The sequence below is a fragment of the Taudactylus pleione genome, unplaced genomic scaffold (genome assembly GCF_031769625.1).
Source record: "Taudactylus pleione unplaced genomic scaffold, aTauple2 ptg001084l, whole genome shotgun sequence".
Taxonomy (NCBI): Eukaryota; Metazoa; Chordata; class Amphibia; order Anura; family Myobatrachidae; genus Taudactylus; species Taudactylus pleione.
Genome location: NW_028285485.1, coordinates 2254379 through 2277365, shown reverse-complemented (window position 1 = coordinate 2277365; position 22987 = coordinate 2254379). Strand labels below are relative to the sequence as shown.

At 44.1% G+C, this 22987-nt stretch overlaps 1 protein-coding gene across 4 annotated transcripts in view; it reads left to right on the top strand.

The window, feature by feature from the left end:
• Window positions 1-22987, top strand: part of UVSSA (UV stimulated scaffold protein A) — an 81403-nt gene that overhangs the window by 36302 nt on the left and 22114 nt on the right. For all 4 annotated transcript variants that reach the window (XM_088461631.1, XM_088461628.1, XM_088461630.1 and 1 more), the window contains exons 8-10: window positions 10547-10652; window positions 20344-20503; window positions 22379-22504. In XM_088461631.1, the coding sequence (XP_088317757.1) occupies window positions 10547-10652; window positions 20344-20503; window positions 22379-22504 (392 nt within the window). The remainder of the gene's footprint in view (window positions 1-10546; window positions 10653-20343; window positions 20504-22378; window positions 22505-22987) is intronic.

The following is a 22987-nucleotide window of genomic DNA, read 5'->3' as shown; positions in this document are numbered from 1 at the left end:
TTAAGCTGTATACACACGTTATGATCTGCACAACCAACGATAGCGCTGAACGATTTCCCTTGAACTTTTCAGTAGTGCAGGACAAACGATATTGTGTGTACACACACACTGAGAGATATCTATGATAGATATCTTTCAGTGATGTCATCCTGCCACATCTCTTAACATGCAAATCGTGATGAAATTGTCCAAGTTGGCCTGCATGTATGGACGACCATAGATATCGTTATCGTCCATGTGGGAACGCTCATCATTGGTCATTCGCTGCATAAAAATGAACGATTTATCGTTGAACGTTGTTATCGTTCATATCGATCGTACCATGTGTACGCACCATAAGGTTGACAGTCTTGACTCATTTGCATAAACAGCCCCTATTACTGGGAAGGGGGGGGGGGAGTGGGGTTATAACTACACATTGTGCAGCCTGTTTGTTATAATTACCATTGGCCCTGAATGTCATCGTAAGGCAGGGGTATTACACGTGCGACCCTCCAGCTGCTGTGGAACTACAAATCCCAGCATGCCCTAATAGTAAAATTGTGGCAGAGCATGCTGGGATGTGTAGTTCCAGAGCAGTTGATGAGCCGCATGTAGCAAACCTCTGCCGCAAGGTGACAAATGCATTAGTACCAGAAGAACTCACCCAGTAATACATTTTGGGCCGTATTCAATTGCCAGCGAAAAGTCCCGGACTTTCCGCCGTCATCGCTGGTTTTGTCTCTGGAGAAGTATTGCGCTCTTCCCCGCTTTTCGCCCTATGTAATTGCAAAGAACGGGAAAACGCATCACGGCGAAACTCAAACAGGCGGAAAGTGCTGTCAGATTTGGAGAATTCAGCCTGACACCCCCCAAAAGATGCACTGACATGGGGGATCAATGTAGATGCCCCCGAATAGGCCTGCTGAAGCTATTTGGGGTACTTAAATGCTCTCAATAGCTGCTAATTAGCGTCTTTGCTCAAGTGGTGAAGAATAGCATTTAGCAGTTTTGTTTTTTTTAGAAAATAACTAGTCCCAGCAAATTTGGGGTACATGAAAATGGGTGCAAGCATGGTTAAAAATTGCTAAAGTGATGTTTTAAAAAATGCACCTTCAGCAAACAAAAAACACCTGGGGCATACCCTGGAGTCTATTTCGCTAGTTTTTAAGTTTGTCCCCCAACTTTGTTTTTTTTTTCTCCCCAAAACGAAAGTACTTTTTGGGGGGATCTACAGTATTTTTGTAACTTTTAAAAAATTTTTTACGATGCTTGCGTTTTGAGGGTTTATCCCATGGCTGCAGGTGTGTTCCCGCAACACTACACCCCAAACTCACAATTCTGCACTTTTTTCGCCTCCATTCAGAGGTGAATCTTTTCCGCTACGTGTACCGGCGAAAAGTCTTTGGAATTGAGCACTGGGGTAAGTTCTCGCCTGGCAAAATGACGTCACCGGTGAAACTTTCTAGCCAAAAACTGCTTTTCGACGGCAATTGAATACGCCCCTTTGAGTTTATCTTTTAGCACTGACTTTTTCAAGTGATTACAGAATAGACAAAAAAATAAATAAACGTGCTTTGGATTTCTTTCCACATTTATGTATTACCGCGGCAATGTGGGACGGTGCTGTCGGTCTTTTACGGCCATTCGCCAGGCTCTGCTATTCCAAGTTCCAGTACAAGGAAGTTAGGACCTGCAGCTATTACAGTCTGTAAGGTAAATTTACAGTAGAACAATTCCCTTGAAGCTTTTTGCTGGCCGACGGTCATTGTTATGAGTAGCCGATGGGTATTCCCCTTGGGGAGGTTGCTGCCTCTGGTGGAGTGTTCAGCTCTTCATTCAGTTTACTTTTATGGTACAGCGAGGTCCCGTGATTGGCCGTTACAGTGCAGGAGGAGGGCTCTGATATCATCAGATTACTGGAGAGCCTAATGTAGTGAGAAACTCCACAAACCAGCGCAGGGCAATCCCCTGCAAGTTGAAAAATAAAAGTTTCAACCAGGAACGTTAGTCTGTAAGGTACTGATTTATAAAGCTTCAGATCTCGCTAGGTTAAACGCTCTAGAAATACTGCTGGGTATCTCTCGCACCGTTTTCTTTTTTTTAAAGTAATAGGGCCCATACACCTACACGATCAGCTTCCGATCCGTTTTGCATCCGATTACTCTGCAGTTCCGTCGGCACGTTTTTTCTTTTTTCTTTGCACAGGATCAGTCGTATGATCGATCCTGTGCCTCGCGCGCTCATTAAGGGATAGGGACAAACAGTCATTGAAATGACTGTATTGCCACACGATGGATCGCATGAAAAAAAAAATGCCACGTTCTGAACACGATACGATGGAACATATGTGGTGCACATATGATCATAAGATACGATTGAAGGACCCACGGGAGCGCGCATCGGATGAAAAAATGCACGATTTCAACAAGACTGAACGTAAGTCGAGTCGAAGATCGTCTAGAAATCGCGTAGGTGTAAGACTTTCCTAGAACAATATGAAGCTCATTAGCATTTTATTCATGATACCTCATAACAAGGTCACTCATCCTTTGAAAAAAAACAAAAACTTGCATAATAGATACATTTCAGACCATGTTTTCTTTTTACCCTGTTCCCAAACACAGGAAGTGGGTCTGTCTTCTGTGATGTCACCATTCCATGTGCGCTTACATGCGCTGGAAGTCGCCTATCGTTCCTGAGAAGGAACCACCTGGGTCTATGTATATCGCTGGGGCTTTCATCTTCCGTCGTCTTCATGTTCTGGTTATTGCATTAAAGATAAATACATTTCTTTTCACTTTCTGCTCTTCTCTCTCTATGGGGTAAATGTACTAAGCTTTGGAGAGATCCAGTACCAACCAATCCGCTCCTAATTGTCAGTTTTCAAACACTGTTTATAAAGTGACAGCTGGTTGGTTGGCACTTTGTCTCTTTCCACTTAATTTCTCACCAAGGCTTTGTATAATTTCCCCTAAGGCAGGGGTGGCCAAATCCGGAACCCTAACAGTTCATGTTTTCCAGGCCACCTGTGGACCTGTAGAATGTGTCAGTTAGAAATGACTACACCTGTGCACCAGCTACGTGGTCTGGAAAACATGTCATGTTAGGGGTGCTAGAGGACTGGGTTGGCCGCCCTTGCCCTCAGGGATGCAATTTAGAATGGCATCAAGGGAATTCTGAATTAAAAAGGGGAACGAGTGTAAAATTGACTAGTATAAACAATAGTAATTCTTTTTGAAACTAATAGATATTATAGTTTTGCATTTTGAGATGGAGACTTTGCATAAATGTGACAATCTGGGCCAGCATCTGTCATGGAGAGGTTAATACTTTAACCAAAGTATTAGGTGAGATCCTGACGCTGGGCACACTCTTACGGTTTGTGTACCCAGCAATGTGACTCCTGACGGCCCAACATATCAGGAGACTGGTAAACATTGCACAGTCCGGTGCCCGACCGCCTGATATGTCGGGCTCCGGCTCCATTTACCTGCCTGGTGTCAGCAGCTGGGTTGTTCCATCTGCCTTACAGGTCGCCGGAAAAGCCCCGATGGATGACCTGCGTATCGTCTAATGTGTACCCACCTTTAAATGCATACTATTTCATGACAACATAAATGTTGCAGAGTTTCTACATCTTTCTTAACTTTTTCCCCGGGCTCCTTGCTGTACATACTAGGAAGACCCTACGAGAAGCGTCCGTGTAAGGAACGGGACCGTCCACACCTCCTGCCGTCTCTGGGTAGCAGAGGTCAGAGTCAAGGAGTTACATGTGTCAGAAATCAGAATGAAATACTAAGTGCAAGCAATAGGCATAATGTTCTCTTCGAATGACCCCCATATTTAAAAGCCTGGCACTATACGTTATGCATTGTAGCGCCAAACTCACATCTACCTTTTTAGAAAATTAAAACCCATAAATTCTGTTTAGTGTTTGATACGCGCGGCTGTCAGTGGGAGCGGCGATGCCCCCTAAAACCTTGGGTTGCTTTTCACCTTTCATAAATTCCTGGGGAGATTTTCTATACAAAAAATAATTTTCAGCTCCGTAGCTCATTGTTATTCAAAGTTGATTGATTGTCGTCATTTACTCAGTGAGGAAGTTAAGTGCTCCTGTCATTTCGAGGAGTATAATTGGGACGTTTCACAGGTCAGCGATAGTGGCAGGGTTTCCCTTTTGATTAGTGTTAGACTGATAACAAAAATTACAGTTTCCAGTGATGGATGGGTCACACAGTATGTAAACGCTCCGCTCATGCATTTTGCCCTAAACAAAATGAATTTGCATCTGATTATGTGTGTGAAGAGTATAGGCTGGGCGCCTGGTGTGTTATTAGAGAATAGAGGTACTGGGAGACTGTATGTTCTTGTTATCAATACACAGATTTGGGTTTTTTGGAATCGGAGCAGCCCCAATACATCTGTGACGGCGTTTTTCCTGTATGAGACCCAATGCTGTGTGGCTGATCAGTTCTGTAGAGATGATGTATGTAAAGTATTATTGCTGTGGGGCACTGATGGGAGAATTGACAAAGTCTCATGTCTTCTCCATTTATCACTTGCTAATAGTTGCTGGGGTTTTAGTTTAGCATTGGCCGTGAAAGAGGAGCTCTTCCAAAAGTCGGATATGAGGACCGTGGCGCTTTCACGGCATGAGAGCATTAGGAATGAGTGCGATTTGGGGGATTTAGGGCTGGGTAATAACCCGTAGATGTAAGCTGAAGGTGCAGGTGTGTCTAGTGGGAGGGATGTCCTGCTGCCAAATCAGGATAAAACATTGTGAGAGGCGGTGTACGGAGTTCAGAGAGGGACATATTTTTGAGACTGAGGGGGCCTATTCATTATCGAATGTCGTATGACCTCCGATGAGGAAGGATTGAACTCGCTGGGAGGGATACTTAAGTAGCCAACTCGCAGCAGGGGAAACTTTGCACCGGCGCAATTCATCATTGCTCCGGTGCGGGGACAGCTGCTCCGAAAAGCAGCTGGCCCCTCGGTTAGTATCGCAGCTACTGATATAGGTGCGTTACTTACCGCCTCCCCATCTGCCCGGCTACGCATGCGCACAGCCGTCGGGAAGGTAGTGAGGAGGAGGCGGAGGGATCCGCTCGGATCCCTCTTCGCATCCCCGGAACTCCTTCCCATAGGAAAGAGAGGAGCTATGAGAGCAAGCGCAGTCTGAAGATGGCGCTTGTTCTTGGCAGAAAACTCTGAAAGCTTTCAGTTTTCAGAGTTTGATGAATACCAAGGGGGTCCTATCGGACCCCTGATGATGAATGGGCCATTTATCGTTTGATGAATAGGCCCCCTGAGAATGGTCTTTTACATCATGTGACACGATCATAGACTGGCCTGTATTTGTAAGTTAAGCTGTGTACACACTATAAGATATAGCGTTCCAAATTGGATCGGAACGATGAGTATAGTGTGTACTGCCAATCTGTCATTCATTGCGTTGCCCCATCTGCTGTGCTTCTCATATGTTCACATGTTAGTGGGCACAGTAGGTAAATTACAGATGTGTCCTCATACACCAGGTCTCAGTACGCCATGTGACGCGGGACACCTGGCATGAGTGAGCCTCCAGGTCCCGTGCGACTTGGCTTGCGCCGTGTGCCTTTTTCACGTCTTATTTGAACGCTATCATATCTTCAGGAGGTTGCACTGATGCATTTGATACGCGGCACTTGTATATCAGTGTGCGTCTATATGAAGCGTTTGTATATGAAGCACAACGGAACTTGGCGTGGAAAAAGAGTAGCGGCCGCTTCATCGGAGCACTTGGTATAGAGACTCAGTCACACATGGTTATACAATTGCCGTATATTAAATTAATGTATGAAGGACAACGTGTTCCTTCCAAAGATTTTCACCCACCACTTTCCAGCTGGAGCCAATGGTCTGTGATGACTCCAGATATAATCATTTTATTCCTGGAGTGTCCGGGTTTTAAAGCTTTGATGAAAACTTAAGAGAGATGTAAGCCAACATGGGTCAGATTGCAGGTATACGAACACGTCCTCCAAACAGAGGTGACGGATATATTAAGGATCTTGCATAGAGAATCCTGTTTATTACAAGAATTGTGGCCTTATTACGGTTTTTGATCTAATGATGGTTCACAATTTTCAGTTTGCTTGACTTGATTTCATATAACGACTAATAGTCTAGGTCAGATTGCCTTTCCCAGGTGCAAGAGGTCTTAAAAAAAGAAATGTCTACAATTTTTTTTTCCCAATAAGTTATTTTCCCATGCAAGTGACAACATGGTGATTTGCAATGTATTCAGATTATTTTGCCTGTTGGTGGAACCCCCCCAGTATATTAACAGTTAACTATCTATATCCATTTCATTTTGGTTGGGTGGTGGTCAACACATTATGTCATGTTATAATGCAAAATTGTACAATTCTCCGGGCCTCAATGTGTCGGCAATACTTTCTACTCTCCTGCTAGAGTGAGCTTATTTCAAACGGGACGGGTACGGGATGCCGCTGGTCAGAATCCCGACAATGGCATCCTGACACTTGTCGGTCAGTATCCTAACACTCCCCCTCTTCCTACCTCTAACCCTCCCTCCCTGGTGCCTAAACCTAACCTCCCCCTCCTCGCACCCTAAACCTAACCCTCCCCCCTTAGTGCCTAACCCTCCCCATAGTGCCTAACCCTAACCCTAACCCCCCCTCCAGCCCAAGTACTTCCTGTTGAAATGCTGCCGCCAGCATCACAATTGTTTGGATTTTGACTGGATCCCATTTCAAACAGTGTTCTCTATGACCTTTTGTATATGTATTATTGGCATGAATGGAGTATTAGGTAGCACGGTTGGCGTAGTGGTTAGCACTGTCCTGAATGCAATTCCTGGTCACGGCCCATCTGTGTGGAGTTTATATGTTCGCCCCATGTTTGCGTGGGTTTTCCCAGAGTCTGCAAACATACTGGTAAGGTAATTGGCTTCTGACAAAAAAAACACAAAAAATCCCTACTGTGTATGCGTGCGTGTGTGAGCATAGCCTGTAGTGGTGACTATAGATTGTAAGCTCCACTGGGGCAGGGACTGATGTGAAAGAGAAATAGTCTCTGTGAAGTTCTGCAGAATATGTGTGGGCTATATAAATAACTGGGAATAATAATAAATAATTACTGACTGATGGAAATAGGGAAAATGGTAGGAGAAGGGGATAAACTGTCTTGGGACACCCCTCCCAATAAATAATAATACATATAGGGGTGCTATGTACTAAGCCGTGGAGCGAAATTAAGCACTAATTAATCAGCTCCTCACTGTCATTTTTCAGACTCTGCCTGTAAAGGGATAGATAGGAGCTAAGTGGTTGGTACCTTATCTCCACTGTATTTCTCTCCAAGGCTTAGTACATAGACGCCCTAGAGGTTTTTAATTAGGAAAGTACGGCTAATAAAGACATAATTTTATAGGTGATTTTCTTTAAGAAGCAGAAAAATGGGTTCAATTATGTGGGACATGTTGGGGTGGTATACTGATGGAAAATGGGTGTAATGATGTAGGACATGTTGGGGTGGTATACTGATGGAAAATGGGTGTAATGATGTGGGACATGTATGTAATCTCTCACGAGCAGGGCCATCTACCCTCCTGGGATTTTACTTCCCTCACTTAAACCATTATCTTCTGTCCACTGCCTACAATGGCACCGTAACTTTAAGGGGTCTAGTTACTAAGCAGTGTTAGGAGAAGTGAAAAGTGATAAGGTACCAGCCAGTCAGCTCCCAACTGTCATTTCACAGGCTGTGTTTGAAAAATGACAGTTAGGAGCTGATTGCCTGGCACCTTATCACTCTTCACTTCTCCTAACACTGCTTAGTAAATAGACCCTTAAGGGGCCTATTCATTAGCAGATCTTTCTCTACAATGAAAGACAAAAGATTTATCCTTTAAATTCCTGGGGCTGCGGTGACAGATATCTGTCATGTACATGTCAGATTTTTGCAAACGACGAACGATATTGCATGACATCATTCAGGGAGTGGATTTATTTTTTTTTGTGTTTCTATTCATTTTCATTAAAAATATCGTTCGTCATTCCTTACAGCTTATAAACTGTCAGATATTGGCAGCGATAAGCGATAATTGACCAACATGTTGGAGAGACAAAAGACACAATTTATCGGCTGTGGGAGTGCGCATCTGTCATCGTTCAGGGCCTATCCATTAGCAGATATATTGAATGACTGAACGATATATCGTTCAGTAGTTCAATTTAGTTGCTAATGGATAGGCCCCTTTAGGTTCTGTGGCCATGCTGCTTATGTGGGTATTATGACCTCCGATGCAGCAATGTGTATAAACCTTGTCCATGTCCTGCTATGTTCTGTACTGTAAGTTACTTCTTCCTTGATTTGTTCATACTGTTTCTCTTTATGTACTCTGTAAGGCGCTGTAGACCCCTAGGGGCGCCGTATAAAGGATGATAATAATGTAGAGGTGATGTATTGATGAGAGAGGGGTTTCTGGACATGAGTTACTACAAGGTTTTGTTTTTTTTCCCCCCTAACTTATTACTAACTTGTATATACTGTATACACTCGGATATCATTATAGAGACACTTTAATGTTCTCCAAAATACTGTAGAGACTATGGAACTGATTCAGACCCGCTCGCTAGGATGCGTTCGCTTGTAGCTGGACGATTTTTGCAATCTACGCATGAGTACGCATGGCAGTGCACAAACCAGTGGTAGAGATCAGGAAGCGTTCGCTCTCTGCGCATAGACAGCCCAGCAGAGCGACAGGAGACGCCGTTTGTGGGTGGTGACAGGGGCAGGACATTGTAAACGGGGGAGTGGAGATGCCAACGCAGGCGCGCCTGAGCTTCTTAACTCCGTTTCAGAGGCGTGCATAAATTAAGTGGAAGCGTCATAGTACACGGCACCTGGATGTATTTCACACTGAAGTGATCGCAGTGCTTGCGGTAGGGTATAGTCAACCTCAAGCGCTGCGTTCACTTCCGACGGTACCCGATGTACCATACACTTGCTAGAGATGACGTGCGCAAGTGGGCGTCTTCAGACAGGCTGCTGGGCGTCTACATACACAAAGCAATCACACGCCAAGACATAGTGGGCGTGCTTATGCCCTGCCGTGCGATCGCCTGCCATGCCGTCACTTAGACGAATTTGCATATGCTGGGTGCAAGCGTACGCATCTGGCGAGTGGCTCTGAATCGAGCCCTATGTGCTGAGATACAGTTTCTGGCTATCGTAACCCTTCATTTATAAAAGTGTCAGAATTCGACCCTGTGCCCCCATATAACTGTATAACTGCCTCCAATACTTTTCTTGTGGTCACTAACAGCCTCCTATATTACCCTTATCTACATTCTTATCTGCCACTTTTTGGGGGGTCCAGGATGATTTCCCCACTCTTTCATGTACTTTACATAGGTCGCACCCTGCAGAATTAACGTGCAACATCCTCAACTTGCTGTTTCACGAAAATATCCCAAGAAATGCGTGTAATGTCAACCCGCGGCCCCTTAGTGTTGTAGAGCTAGCGTTCCCGCTAGGCTGTTTTAGCTATGCAGGGATTGACCTCAGAAATGGCACAAGTCCTACACCCATCCGCGTGCAGGAGAGGCCATGACTCGGCTAAATTGTCTACCATCACTAGATCCTCCACTACTGTAAAGATGAACTCAAAAAATGTTTTAGGAAGAATTCCCCCCGTTGTGATCTGCACTGCAAGAACAATGGGGTATATTGATTACAGTGGATTATGAAAAGCCACGACGTTTGCAGATTTTACCTGCCAGGTTTACAGGTATGCAGTCGGGAAGCCGGCGGACCTAATCCCGACAGCCGGCTTCCCGACTGCTTAAACCCGGCGAGGGTTAAATGACAGGCGTCTAAATCTAGATGCCTGTCATTTTACCGACGTCGGGAGACCGGCGCCCGGCATCCCGATTGAAATGATACCGAGCGCGGACAGCTGCAGGGGGGTGGGGGTTGGGTTAGGCTAGTGGGAGGGAGGGTTAGGGTTAGGCACCCCAACGGGGGACTTAGGTTTAGGCGGCGGGGAAGGGTGGGTTAGGTTTAGGTACTGGGGGAGAAGGTTAGGGTTAGGCACCCCTAAGGGAGGGTTAGGGGGTAGAATTAGGTTAGAGAATACTTACCTTAGGACGATCGGGATTTCCTCCTCTGACGGGATGCCGCTGTCAGGATTCCAACCGCCGGGCATGGGTCCGGTGGTAAATCATACCGATTCCGATTTACAAGACCAATTAAAATTTCATGCAACCGAAGCCTGATTTTGCTTTTGCCATTATTGCCCTTTTAAATATGGTAGACAAAATCGGCAAAAATAGTGAGTTTTGAAAATCCCTTGCTTAGTAAATATACCCGTACATCTTTGTCGTAACTAACCCAATTGCTTATAAAGAACCTACCAATTAACTTATGAATGCCCTGAAAATGAATATAATTTTGTTTCTTTTATATTATAATGTTCTTTTATTGACTTTTTTTTTTTTTTGCTTTATTGTTCTACGTCCTTTCTGAATGTCCCTTATTGTCGTCGTTTACACAGGTGAAAGCCAGCGATGACGACGATGATGAGGAAGAGGATTTCGAAGAGGTACCAGAGAAGGAAGGTTATGAACCTGGCATTCCGGACCACCTTCGCGCTGAGTACGGTGAGTTTGCCCAGCTGTGGAAAGCTTTATCCTGGCATGTTACTGCGGCAGTAAAGTAAATAAACAGCCATTATGAGGTAATAAAGGGATCAGTGGTGTGGGTAATCTCTCTGACTGCTGCGAGGAAGTCATTACAGAGATAGGAGAGCAGCGATTGGCTACAGATAAACAAATACTTTGTTGGTGGAGAGGGGACGGAGACTGCGGGTTTATTTCATTCAGTCATGTAGCCCTGTGGTTTAAAGCCTGCCGCTGTTATGTGGGCTACAAAGGAATATTTATAAAAGGATATTTATTTCCTGCCGAGGGAAAAAAAAACAAAAAAATCCCCCTCCTCACGCGCCTTCTCTTGTAAACGGCTCTGGAATTACAGTAAATCTGTTTAATTAAATCCTATTATACAGAGTGATGCGACACCTCTCCGCGCTCTATCGGAGGCTTCTGTAAAGCAATCTTCCCTGCGCCTTTTTCTCAGCCTGCGCTGTGCGCCTTATAAAGACATGCATATTGGCTGCACCGATATACACTTAATGAGATTATTATGCAGGAGGACTTTATACTCTAAGCAAATAGCCCATGTGTGATTATTTAAATGATCTTTGAATAAAAACTGGGAAAAAACAAGTCTATTTTCTCCTTTTTATTTAATTTTTTTTATTTCCCTTTTGGAGGTTATAAACCTGTATCTAATCATCTATGTAATGAGTGTTTTTATCAGGCTGCTTTTGGACATGGGAGTCAAAGTAGGTCCAGAGTGCGGCTTGTGAAATCCTATTCAAATAAATATCTTATTATTATTATAATAATAATAACAGCAGCAGGCTTAGGAAAATGGTGCGGAACGATAATTCCCAGCCTGCCCAGACAACTTTTGTGACAAATCGATACTAGTGGCCGGTAGGGCATGCTGGGACTAGTAGCTCCACAGTAACCGGAAAGCCATCGGTTATGTAGTGCCGTACAATGTAGGGGACACTTACTCAGCATTCGGCAGCATGGTTCCCGCTAACTATATCTCCCGTCGGACCTGAATGACGGTCCGATGGAGTATGACGCGCGGGAGCGCACATTGTCAGTGTTGTAGTGGGCACGCACTGGCCGATGTGGACGATATGTCAGCCCGATCTGCTGGATCGGGCACCCCATCGTCTAGTGTGTACCCGGGATAACGTTCGATCCTCAATCTTCATCTGTCAAAACCTTCTGCTGATAATATCGTGACTCCGTACACATTGCTGGAGGAGCATCGAACAGAACGGTCAGTAGTGCTTCTTTTGCCCAATATTGTGCCATTGTATCGGAGGAATATTAGGAAGCCTAATGACACCTGATCTTCAGATGCAACCAGTTTTCTTCCCATAAAACCTGATGGAAGGATTCACACTCATAAGATATCTCACAAACCAACTGTCCGACAATTGTATAGGTGTGTACCTATCTTTAGTTGGGACGTAGTTATTATCCCGGCTGTTGGGATCTCTTCGCTCACAATGCCGGTGCTCGAATCCCGACACCAGTCAGAATTCCAGTGCTGGCATCCCGACGGTAAGTAGTGGGGCTAGGGTTAGGTACTAGGGGGGAGGGTAAGGTTTAGGCTGCAGGGAGGAGGGTTAGGTTTAGGTTGCGGGGTGTGAGTGTTAGGTTTTGGGATAGGATACTTGCCGACAAGTGTCACCAATCCTAATCATGTTGGGATGCTGGCGTTGGGATTCTGATCGGCTGGCGCCCGGACTCCAGCATTCCGTACCCAACCCCTTTAGTTAAATTCTTCGGAAGAAGAGGATTGTTAGATGGATAGACTGGTATTGCACAGCTCTAGGAGGGAGCTAAGAGTTGCGGATAGTTCTTCCAGGAATGAGAAATAAATGAAGAATCATAGCCATATACTAAATGTGTGTCCTATCTTTCGTGGTACAGCTAACAAGCTGGTATTGTGTTTGGAAGTGGTGGTCGGAGAAGGGGGAGCATATACTAGAAGGGAGACAATGTCCATCTACAGGATGTAAGCAGATCTCCTTGGCAATATGGTTGATTTGAGGATCTGGTGTGACGGAGTACGATAAGAAGGGTTTATCCCACACAATGTTAGTAATAATTATTTGATTACACTCCTGGGTCAGAGCTTTGTTGGGCTTAATGGTCTTGTGGCTTTCCAATTCTTCTATGGGTCTAGCGAAGAGTTTCCTCTGTTCCCACCAATCACGTCAGCAGGTAGCACTCTGCAAAAATTGATGGCACCATGGGAGATTTATCACCACTGTACAGGATTCTGGGCTTCTGTAATGATAATGTTTATTGAAGGGCACTGTCAGGATTATGGATGAAATGGTAATAAAGCTGCTTAAGCTAGAAGAGGGCTTGTCCTACTGGCACAGCAAGTGAATCCATACTCCTAAAAAGTCCTACAATCAATGCTTTGTGGGTGTCCGATTGGTCCAGTGACGTTTGAGGCGATCATTGGTCCAGTGACGTTTATGAGGCGATCATTGGTCCGGTGACGTTTATGAGGCGATCATTGGTCCGGTGACGTTTATGAGGCGATCATTGGTCCGGTGACGTTTATGAGGCGATCATTGGTCCAGTGACGTTTATGAGGCGATCATTGGTCCAGTGACGTTTATGAGGCGATCATTGGTCCTGTCACGTTTATGAGGCGATCATTGGTCCTGTCACGTTTATGAGGCGATCATTGGTCCAGTGACGTTTATGAGGCGATCATTGGTCCAGTCACGTTTATGAGGCGATCATTGGTCCAGTATGGATCTAAGGCCTCCTCGGCTGCCTGAGAGATCACCACATCCTTCACAAACATAGGGTGAAGCATTTAGGAGCCTCAGCATCTCGCCCTGTTCCAGTCATGAAAAGTACTTTCACCAGACATATGATCAGACTTAAGCTGGCCACACACTAGACCAACTTACATCCAACCAGCCAACTTGTTGATTGGTTGGAATGAAAAATCTGGTAAGGAATGAAAGCAAATGACAATCAGCAGTTTGCTCCCAAACGCCGGAAAATGAACAAAAACTGTTGTTTGAACAAATAGTTTAGATCAAACATTTAACAAACTTGTCTGACGACCATTTTCATCTGTTTTCTGGCATTTCGGAGCAAATTGCTGATCATCATTTGCTCCCATACCTTACCAGATTTTCATTCCAACCAATCAACAAGTTGGCTGGTTGGATGTAAGTTGGTCTAGTGTGTGGCCAGCTTAAGAGTCAGATACCAATAGCCATGTGGTTGAGTTGCTCAGTCTGTTCCCGTGGGTAAAGTGACCGGAGCTATTTAGTTGCAGACCTGCGCGCAGTCCCAAGGCAGCAGTCATTGCCCCTTTCCGCTCGCAACTACGGAGGGTGCAGCGATTATCTGCTGTAGCGTCTGTCCCGGGGCTGCTGGTAGTTTATTGTGGATCGGTAATTGAATAGCTCCCGGGCACTTTACCCACGTGACTCCAACTTACAGTTAATTGAATCTGCTTCCGAGAAACCATGTCATCACTGGCATCTACCCACAAAGTGGATAAAATAATAGGTGTCCCATCCCATAGCCGGAGCACAGGCAGCTGCTCCCTGTAGCCATCTTTCCCAGGGCTCTGCTGGTTCTGCAATACAGTAACAGATAAATAACCCTAGCCATCTATAGATGCTGGTAACCGTGCAGCTTTACAGTTGTAGCCCCTGAGAGAGCGATTTTGTGCAGTAAAGTACAAGGAATACAGACACTTTTGCCACTATGTGGGGGTGCGTCTGCATTCTGCTAATGTGTCCAGACAGCAAATACATATTACTATGCTACACAGATGGCAAATGTCAGCAAGCATGTGCTGGAACTCCTGTGCGGCCAGCAGTAAGGTTCCATCCCGTGTACCTGTGCTGGAATGGCCGGCCTGGCCTCCTCTACAAGGTCACAGGTCCACTCTTCTACTAGCGGCAGGAAGATTACATCAGATGAGTGGATTAAATTAATCACAAGATAATGTACAGTAACAGAGGCTCTGATCTTTGTGCACCAAAATATTACTCTGGAAAGACTTTTTTTTATTTTATTTTTTTTAAATCTTTATTTTTAAGTTTTGTCTAGTCATCTACACGTATGATCTAAGTAGAAACCTGCTTGTGTGGAAGGGAAGGTTACCGGATAAATGACATGCACTGCAGTAGTGGATCGTGAGTCAGTTTTTATTTTTTTATTTTTTACAATATATATTGTCCGCAATGAGGAATGTAAAATAAAAATGTAAATCCATATAAAAAGTCACCTTGTAAATTTACCCACAGCAACTATAAAAACACTGTAATAATTATTAATTAGGGTTTGGTCTGTTTTCTCGAGATTCAGAATGTCGACACGTCAAATGTCAACACTGACATAATGTTCACATTGCCAGAATGTGACATTGTGTATGTCAGTAGTCGGCATGTCAACAATGGTATTTCCCGTTGACTTTTAGTTTAAGGCTAAACCTAATCTAACCCTAATTTAGCCTAATCTAACCCTAATTGCAGCCTTACCCTAATCTAACTCTAAAATTGTGTGTTGTCATTCTGGCTGCCAACATTCACTGTGTCGGCAATCTGACCTCATACCGATTAATAATTCTTAACAGTAAAGGGCAACATGATATCATTGTAGATAGTCTTTAGATCAAAATAACCATTAGCAATGAACAGTGATAGTAATATATGTGTAGTTCCTCACCTATGTATGACCATTCCGATCTGCTGTAAGCACCAGATGATGGTAATTAACAAGTCTCTTTGTTCCAGCGCTACACACAGCAATGCCCTACTTCAGCTCTGACTTCTGGACCAAACTTAATCCTCGTCCTGTGTATTTTACGTGAACTGGGTAACAATATTATATACTGATTAACATGCTAGCCCTATAATCTGCCCTCTTAATATCATGTCACCCTATTTTATTTTCCAATTGAAATAAGTTTTTTTTAGTGTTTTTTTTTTTATTTTAATTGTATTAATTCTGCATATTTACATTTGGTCTTAGCATGAAAACAGTCTTTGGGTTCTGTCATGTAATAAAACGTGAATTAGTTTTAATGTTGGTGATTAGGAGATTAGTTAAGTGAGCTGTGAAGCCATTACCCATTAGAGAGTGTCCTAGCAAATTAAGGCATTTGGTATTTTTTAATGACCTTTTCGCACGTAAAGACCTTATTGATGTTTGCACCTGATGGCTGAGTGTCAGGAAGTAGTGGCTCCTATAAGAGAGCGGTAAGGTCCCCCCCTCCTGGCAGGGGGGGACCTTACATTCCAAACTTCATGGGGGAAAAAACAAAGCTATGGTAAAATATTTGTATTGACCTGCTAAAAGGTGTCTTCTTAGGTTATTGCAGGACTTTATTTGGTGACAGGGGTAGAGGTTTCTTCACAGCACTAAGGCCAAGACATTCTTGTTATCACTCGTTCCTAATCTTTAAACGGTGTTCCAGCCAATCAGCTCCTAACTGTCGTTTTTCAAAAACGTGACAGGAGCTGATTGGTTGAAGCACCATTTAATATTAGTAACAAGTGATAAGAATATCGCTTGTTGATAAATATGGGCTTTAATCCTTCATTTTGTATCCGGCAGTCTGCAAATTCTTACTTCCCCTTCCACATCTATAAGGTGTATTTCACTTGATGGTACATTAAATGGATTTATTTGCCATATTCTAGTGCCACCCTAGTGGGAGATCGTAGTTGGTAATCAATAACCGCACACAACATCTTGTACCCTAGGCAACTGCCTATATTTGTCTAATGGTAGCACTGATATTTAAGGCCGTCATGGCGCATCTATATCTGCTAAATTATGATTTTATGATCGAACAATCTCGTATTGTTGGCGTAACCAGATTATTTGGGCACCTGAAATAGAAATGAGAACGCCAGCACAGTGCATGTATTGGAAGAAGAATATGGATGGCTGGGGGAGTCGTTCGAAGTGCCCCATTCATCAGGCCGGCTCTTGGGAGAGGTGCTTTTATGCCCTTTCATGCAATGAGGGTCTGAAAAAGTGATTATTTCCTCTGTATAATTAGGTGGGAATAAAACATGATTAAAACAAACAAGTAATTGCCTTTTGGAGACACTATTTTTCCACGGCACTGATTAAGAGTGTTGTTTACACAGCCTAATGCCTAATAGAGTCATAAATTCATCACTAGGAGAGGGCTTCACAGGAGCCAGCCATGACAGGAGCCCCTCTCCTTAGTTAAGCGCACTTGTGCGGACCCTGATTTGTCGCCGTCTTATCTGGGTTAACATGGTGTTCTATGCGACGCTGTCTGGCATTGTTATATTATTGGATAAGTGTGGGGGAAATCAAACACTAAATAACCTTGACATTGAAATTATTTTCCTCATTTCGCACACCGGCCATTTTAAACTTCTGTTTTCAATCAATGTTTTTCCATTCCTAGCTTTGGGGGCACTGGCCTGGCTTTCCTTATGGTGCACACAGTGGAGGTAGCCATTTTGTGGGCTGAGACATTATTTAGGTGAATGGTGTCTGTTCATTCCCTAGAAATTGTACGCTCGCTGACCTGTCGTCATGGAGGCTTTTACTTTATGAACTCCTCACTCATAGGATACTCCACAGTTTCATAAAAGAAATGGAAACCATTTTGCAAAGTCCTAAAATAGCAGTGGTAGACTGCAATCCAATGAGGATACACTGCAAGGAGACACCTGTATCTTGTCAGAGCTTCCATTAAACGTAATCTGTTTCACCCTTGTGACCCCTATTGTTTCTGTCCTGCTTGCACAGAGCTAACAGTTGCAAGTAGGTAACACAAGGGCATGTTATGGGCCAGACATAGCTAAAGCTGCATAACAATGTCTACTGCTGACAGCAAGCAAGCTAAACAAGATTACAGACAGGGTGCTCATAGTACTGTAGCAAGGAAGAATAGCACTCGGATAAAGACCAATATTTGGTCCCTCCAAGTTACCCTTTCAAGTTTTCATAAAAAAAAATTATGTATGCAGTATATCTCTACATATGGTCTTGCACCCTGCAGTTTCCCCTCTCCCTCATGCTCCTGTTCCCTGTTGCTTCCCCCCCTTGTGCTGCTGCATTTGGTGTAGCAATCTCTCCCGCACACTTCTGCACGCAGCAGCTCTCTGTTGCATCCTCTTGCAGCTCTCTGCCGCCTCCTCTTGCAGCTCTCTGCCGCCTCCTCTTGCAGCTCTCTGCCGCCTCCTCTTGCAGCTCTCTGCCGCTTCCCCACATACAAATGCCTCCCTCCCTTCCTGTACTCCTGGGTGCCAAGCACATTGCTGTATCTTCTATAATGTTGCATTGGCAAATATATATCTGTGTGTGCCTAATGGAAGTCATTCTGTCTGAGTTGTGTATCTCGCCAATGTCTGACCCAACATCAGAAGGGTAAATGCCGCCTCCACCTGCATTCAGTGCAGTTTATGCTGTCAGCAGTACATACTAAACATATAGACTATGTTTGACAACGATGTCCAGGGCATGATAACCATCAGCAGCGGTTTCTCCCTTCAATCTGCCTGCCAGCAAGCCTGATAAAGCAGGCGCGACATAGAGGTGAAGCGTCAGAAGCACTCTATATGGTTCTTTATCTGTGCTCTACAAGAAGACACAATGTGCTTCACCTGTACCCCTCTTATCATTGTCCTGGCTTGTACACAACTGGCTACGCTGTCACCATTGTGCCGTCAGGGTGGCTTAGCCAAATGGACATGTGTACCAGAGATCCAGTTACTTTAGTTCTTTTCAGAAACGAAGGTTTGGCTCTTCAGCTTATATGCTCGTAGTTAAGACCCTCCACCGTGGCTCTTGCTTTGGGTCATTGTCCTGCTGGAATATAAACAGTCTCCCAAGTCCTAGTTCTCTTGCAGGTTTTCCTCCAGGATTTGTCTTTATTTTGCTAAATTCACTCTGGATGTGTGTTTCAGTACCTTCGCTTCATTCCTGCAACTTTATACTCCCAGCCACGTTCACTAGAGACAGTTTTGTAGGGATGAGGCGCAGTGTTGGGCTTGTATCAGACATAGCACCTAGCATTGAGGCCAGAAAGGTCTCTGCATAGATTGTGGGTCTCCCCTGTGTTTTCTTGTGCGTTTTCTTCCCTAATGGTTTCTGTATTTTAAACCGTCCCATAATGGGCAGACCTGAGAAGTGCGCAGTCTATTATGATGGTCTTGACCGTTTCACCCCTCTGCCGTAACTCTGTCAGAGTTACCAGAAACCACTTGGTGGTCTCCCTACCAAGGGCCCTTCTCACATGGATGATCCATTATGGAGGACAGTCCGTTCTAGACCAATTTAGATTTGTGCCAAAAAAAGTATTTGAAATCCTCTTATATCCGCTCCCTGATTACTGCTTTTCATTCTGTTCTTTGATCCTCATGATGAAGCTTTTCTTTGGAAACGCACTAAACAACTGTTGTACTTACCACAGACTGGTGTATTCATTATTCAATAAATTATACAAAATGCATTATGCAAAGGTGGACACCAGTCAATTTATCATTTATGGTCTCTTTTTTTTTTTTTTTTTTTTTAATGTATTTTATTTGGAATTGGTGAAAAAGAGTTTATAAATTTTATTGGAAAATATAGAGAATTTTGTGTTGTGCTTTGGTCAGAACTATACAGATTCCATGATCTAAAAAAATGAATTGTTGAAAAAAAATCAAACCAAGGGGTTAATGCTTCTTATATCGGTAGTATATGTGTAAAAATAAAGAACAAAAAATGACATGTATTATGTGAAATAGAAATACTAAATTTGTGCAGAAGGTGCGACTGTATGTCCTTTGAATCCATGTTTTGTATCCTATTTTGCAGACCTCTCCTACATATTTTTAGGCTCAGATCTATTGAAATATATAGACTTTATAGTGTTGCTCCTTTAGTTACCCATTGTAAAAGGGACATGAGCACTCGGCAGACCTGTTTTGGTTTTCTGAGTAAGCCCACACAAGTGCTAAGCCCGGTACAAGCAGTCTCCTTTTATCTATGGCGAGTGCATTTTCACGCAGAGGCTTTTATCATCCCTTTTTAATCCCACCGTTCCTGTCAGGACATAATCTCTTTCTCAAATTTACATTTTAATTACCAAACCAGCTGAACTGGCTAAAATCAATAATGTCAGCATTCTGCGTCCTATCTCCGAGCTGGAAGCCCAGCCTCTCTATATCCCACTATCGATTGATTTTCCCGAACACCATCCTCTTTATTTCTCCCAGCAAATAGGTGCCATTTGGTCACTTAAGCCTTGAAAAAAAAAAAAACGAATTTCTTTGACCGCGTTACGGCTGCATTCAAACATTTTAATGCAATTCCTTAAAGGAATGGACTCGATATTTGAGGAAGAAAAAAAAAGGCATAATTTCAGATGTTTGTGGGATTTATATTTGTTAAGTTCACTTGAGGTGAACCAGTGATAATGCAGCCTGGCTATTCACTAGCGTCATCAATGAGGCATGTGGCGCCTCGTGCCTCAGTGACTGCTCTAGGCAAGTGATAGTCTGCGTACTCGTGAATATTAATTCAGGCCTCAGAGTGGCCGTCTTAACGGTGTATACGGATGACACCGACACCTGTTTTCTTGTCGTCTGTAAAAAGGAATTATAGTTGTTTCAGTTTAGCGTGCATGTTACATATGGTTTGTGCTGTGTTGTTGAGTAATAATGGCGGTTATTGGGCACAGGTCTTGACATGACTTCACCTGCACCAGAGAATAAAGGAGACAAGCGTCCTGACGTTCAGAGGAGCAAGAGGGACAACAAATGGCTGGGTCCCATCTGTGCTGCTAAAACACTAAAGGTCTCACAAGATAAGATGGCCGCCTTTACGCCCTCAGACTCCAGGTATTGTGTGACTGCCAGGAGTGTGTGTTGTGGGGGTAATACTGGTCTACAGCTACTGGGCCACAGAATGATGATAGATTCCTACCACTCAGAGCAATTCACGCATGCTGGGCTCACATGCCCTGAGACATTCCCACGTTACCCATAATATAGAGGATTCCCCGAGTATTATATTGGAGCTTCATGGAAATCTCCTGCAGTTAGTAGGACTCGCCCCCTACCTGTACCCCACTACCCGTGACTCTCCAGGGCCACCAACCACTGTGCTGTCCTCGCAGCATCCGGAACAGAGAGTTTCATGTTTCTGTGCCATCAGGCTGCGAGCCTGGGCAATTATGGGCATGGAGGTGGTGGCAGGGGTGAGTATCTCCCAAGCCTTGCCAGTCCTGTATAATACCTCTATTTGATGGGTGATAAGTAATGGGGTGAGTGTTTATATTCAAAGAGTTTTCTGTAGGAAATGTGTTCTCTGTTGGCTGTAACACTCTACAATGAGATGGAAAGAACCTGCAGCTAGTGTCTCACATCTCTGGCATTGCAGGCGAGCAGGGAGGGACCAGCCAGAGATGCCATAAGTCCTTCAGTAAGTGTAGGCGGAGTCCATAGATCAGCCAATAAGCATAGAAAGATGCACTTCTGTATAGAATGACCTTTACATGAATAGATCTAGCAGAAATAGAATGCCCAACTGTGCTGATGGACGATGGCTGGGGGGTGACCCATTACATCATCGGGTATTGTCCAATCTCTGCAGACCCACGCGATGAGCCGATCTTTTAGTTGAATGTAGATTTAAGGGCTTTATTTATATTAGCGCTTTTTTCAAGGACACCCAAAATGTAAAATTATTAGTTTTTGTGTGAAGTTCAATGAGATGTACTAAAATGTCTATTAACTGTCTATTATTATTATTAGTACTTATTTATATGGCGTCACAAGGGATCTGCAGCTCCAACATAGTATATAAAGAGAAAACAATAAAACAGTGCAGATGCTATAAAAATACACCCATCTTACCTAGTGCTGGTTGTGGTCAGACCTAACACAGTGATGAAGACGACGTTCCCCGTAAAGTTCTATTCACATCCTGCAGATCTAAGGCAATGTTTTGGCGCTAGATAAGCAGAGCTGCACAGTATATATCGTTCTTATTGAACTTCACTACAAGTATATAGTAAGCCTATTACATACATACATACATACATACATACATACATACATACATACATACATATTCAGTATGATTTACCACAGTCAAATCCCGACAGCGGGTGAAAATCCTGATTGTCCAAGGTAAGTATTTGCTAACCCTATTCTAACCTTCCCTTAGGGGTGCCTAACCCTAACATCCCCCCAAGTGCCTAAACCTAACCCATCCCCGCCGCCTAAACCTAAGTCCCCCGGGGGGGTGCCTAACCCTAACCTCCTGGGGGGCTGCCTAACCCTATGTCCCCCTCGGGAGGCTGGCTAAACCTATGCCCCCCCCGGGAGCCCTAACCCTCTACCCCCCCCGCTGCTGTTAGCGCCTGCTTACCTTCAATCGGTAAGCCGGGTGTCGGGATTTCAAGGCCTGTCATTAGACCCCCTGCCGAGATTAGACAGTCGGGAAGCCGGCGGTTGGGATTACGTCCGTAAACTTCCCGACTGCTTCCCCATATACACAGTAATTGTAAAGCACAATGGAATATACTGATATGCTGGCGCTATAGACGTAACTGTTCATAATAATAATAATAACAGCTGCAACCACTGATATATTAGATTTCAGATCTCTCTGCATGGAACCTGCTGTTTGCTATAGATTATAGCACACCACTGCTCTTTGCACTATGTCATTAAATGTCTAATTAATACCATGTCCATTGTCCACCCCAGTCCAGGAGAGCCCAGCAGTAAATGTGTGAAGCGGGGAGAAGAGTCGCCGAGAGCACCTGTCTTCCCATTCGGGGTAGACCCTCACTGCTGGGGGGATGATCAGCCCACAGCTGGCACAATAATTAGGTTAGTAAACTGTTTTTCCTTTCTCAAGAAGGGATTTGTGGGGCGGAGAATGTGAACTATCCCAATCCAATTAGTATTCATTTTCGGAAGCTGTTTTTTCTTTTCAACTGGCTTCTTTTCAACCTAACCTCAGGCTAACACTGACATGTACGGTCTATTACCGGTACTAGTGGAGGGATCCTGTTAATGGTATACCTTGCGTTAATACAAATAAAAAAGGAATGGTTTCACGGGGGTCATATACTGGCTTGTTTCACGGGGGTCATATACTGGCTTGTTTCACGGGGGTCATATACTGGCTTGTTTCACGGGGGTCATATACTGGCTTGTTTCACGGGGGTCATATACTGGCTTGTTTCACGGGGGTCATATACTGGCTTGTTTCACGGGGGTCATATACTGGCTTGTTTCACGGGGGTCATATACTGGCCACAGAGCCGGGGTTAAGTGGGACAGGCTTATAAACTAATTTCAGGAACTGCA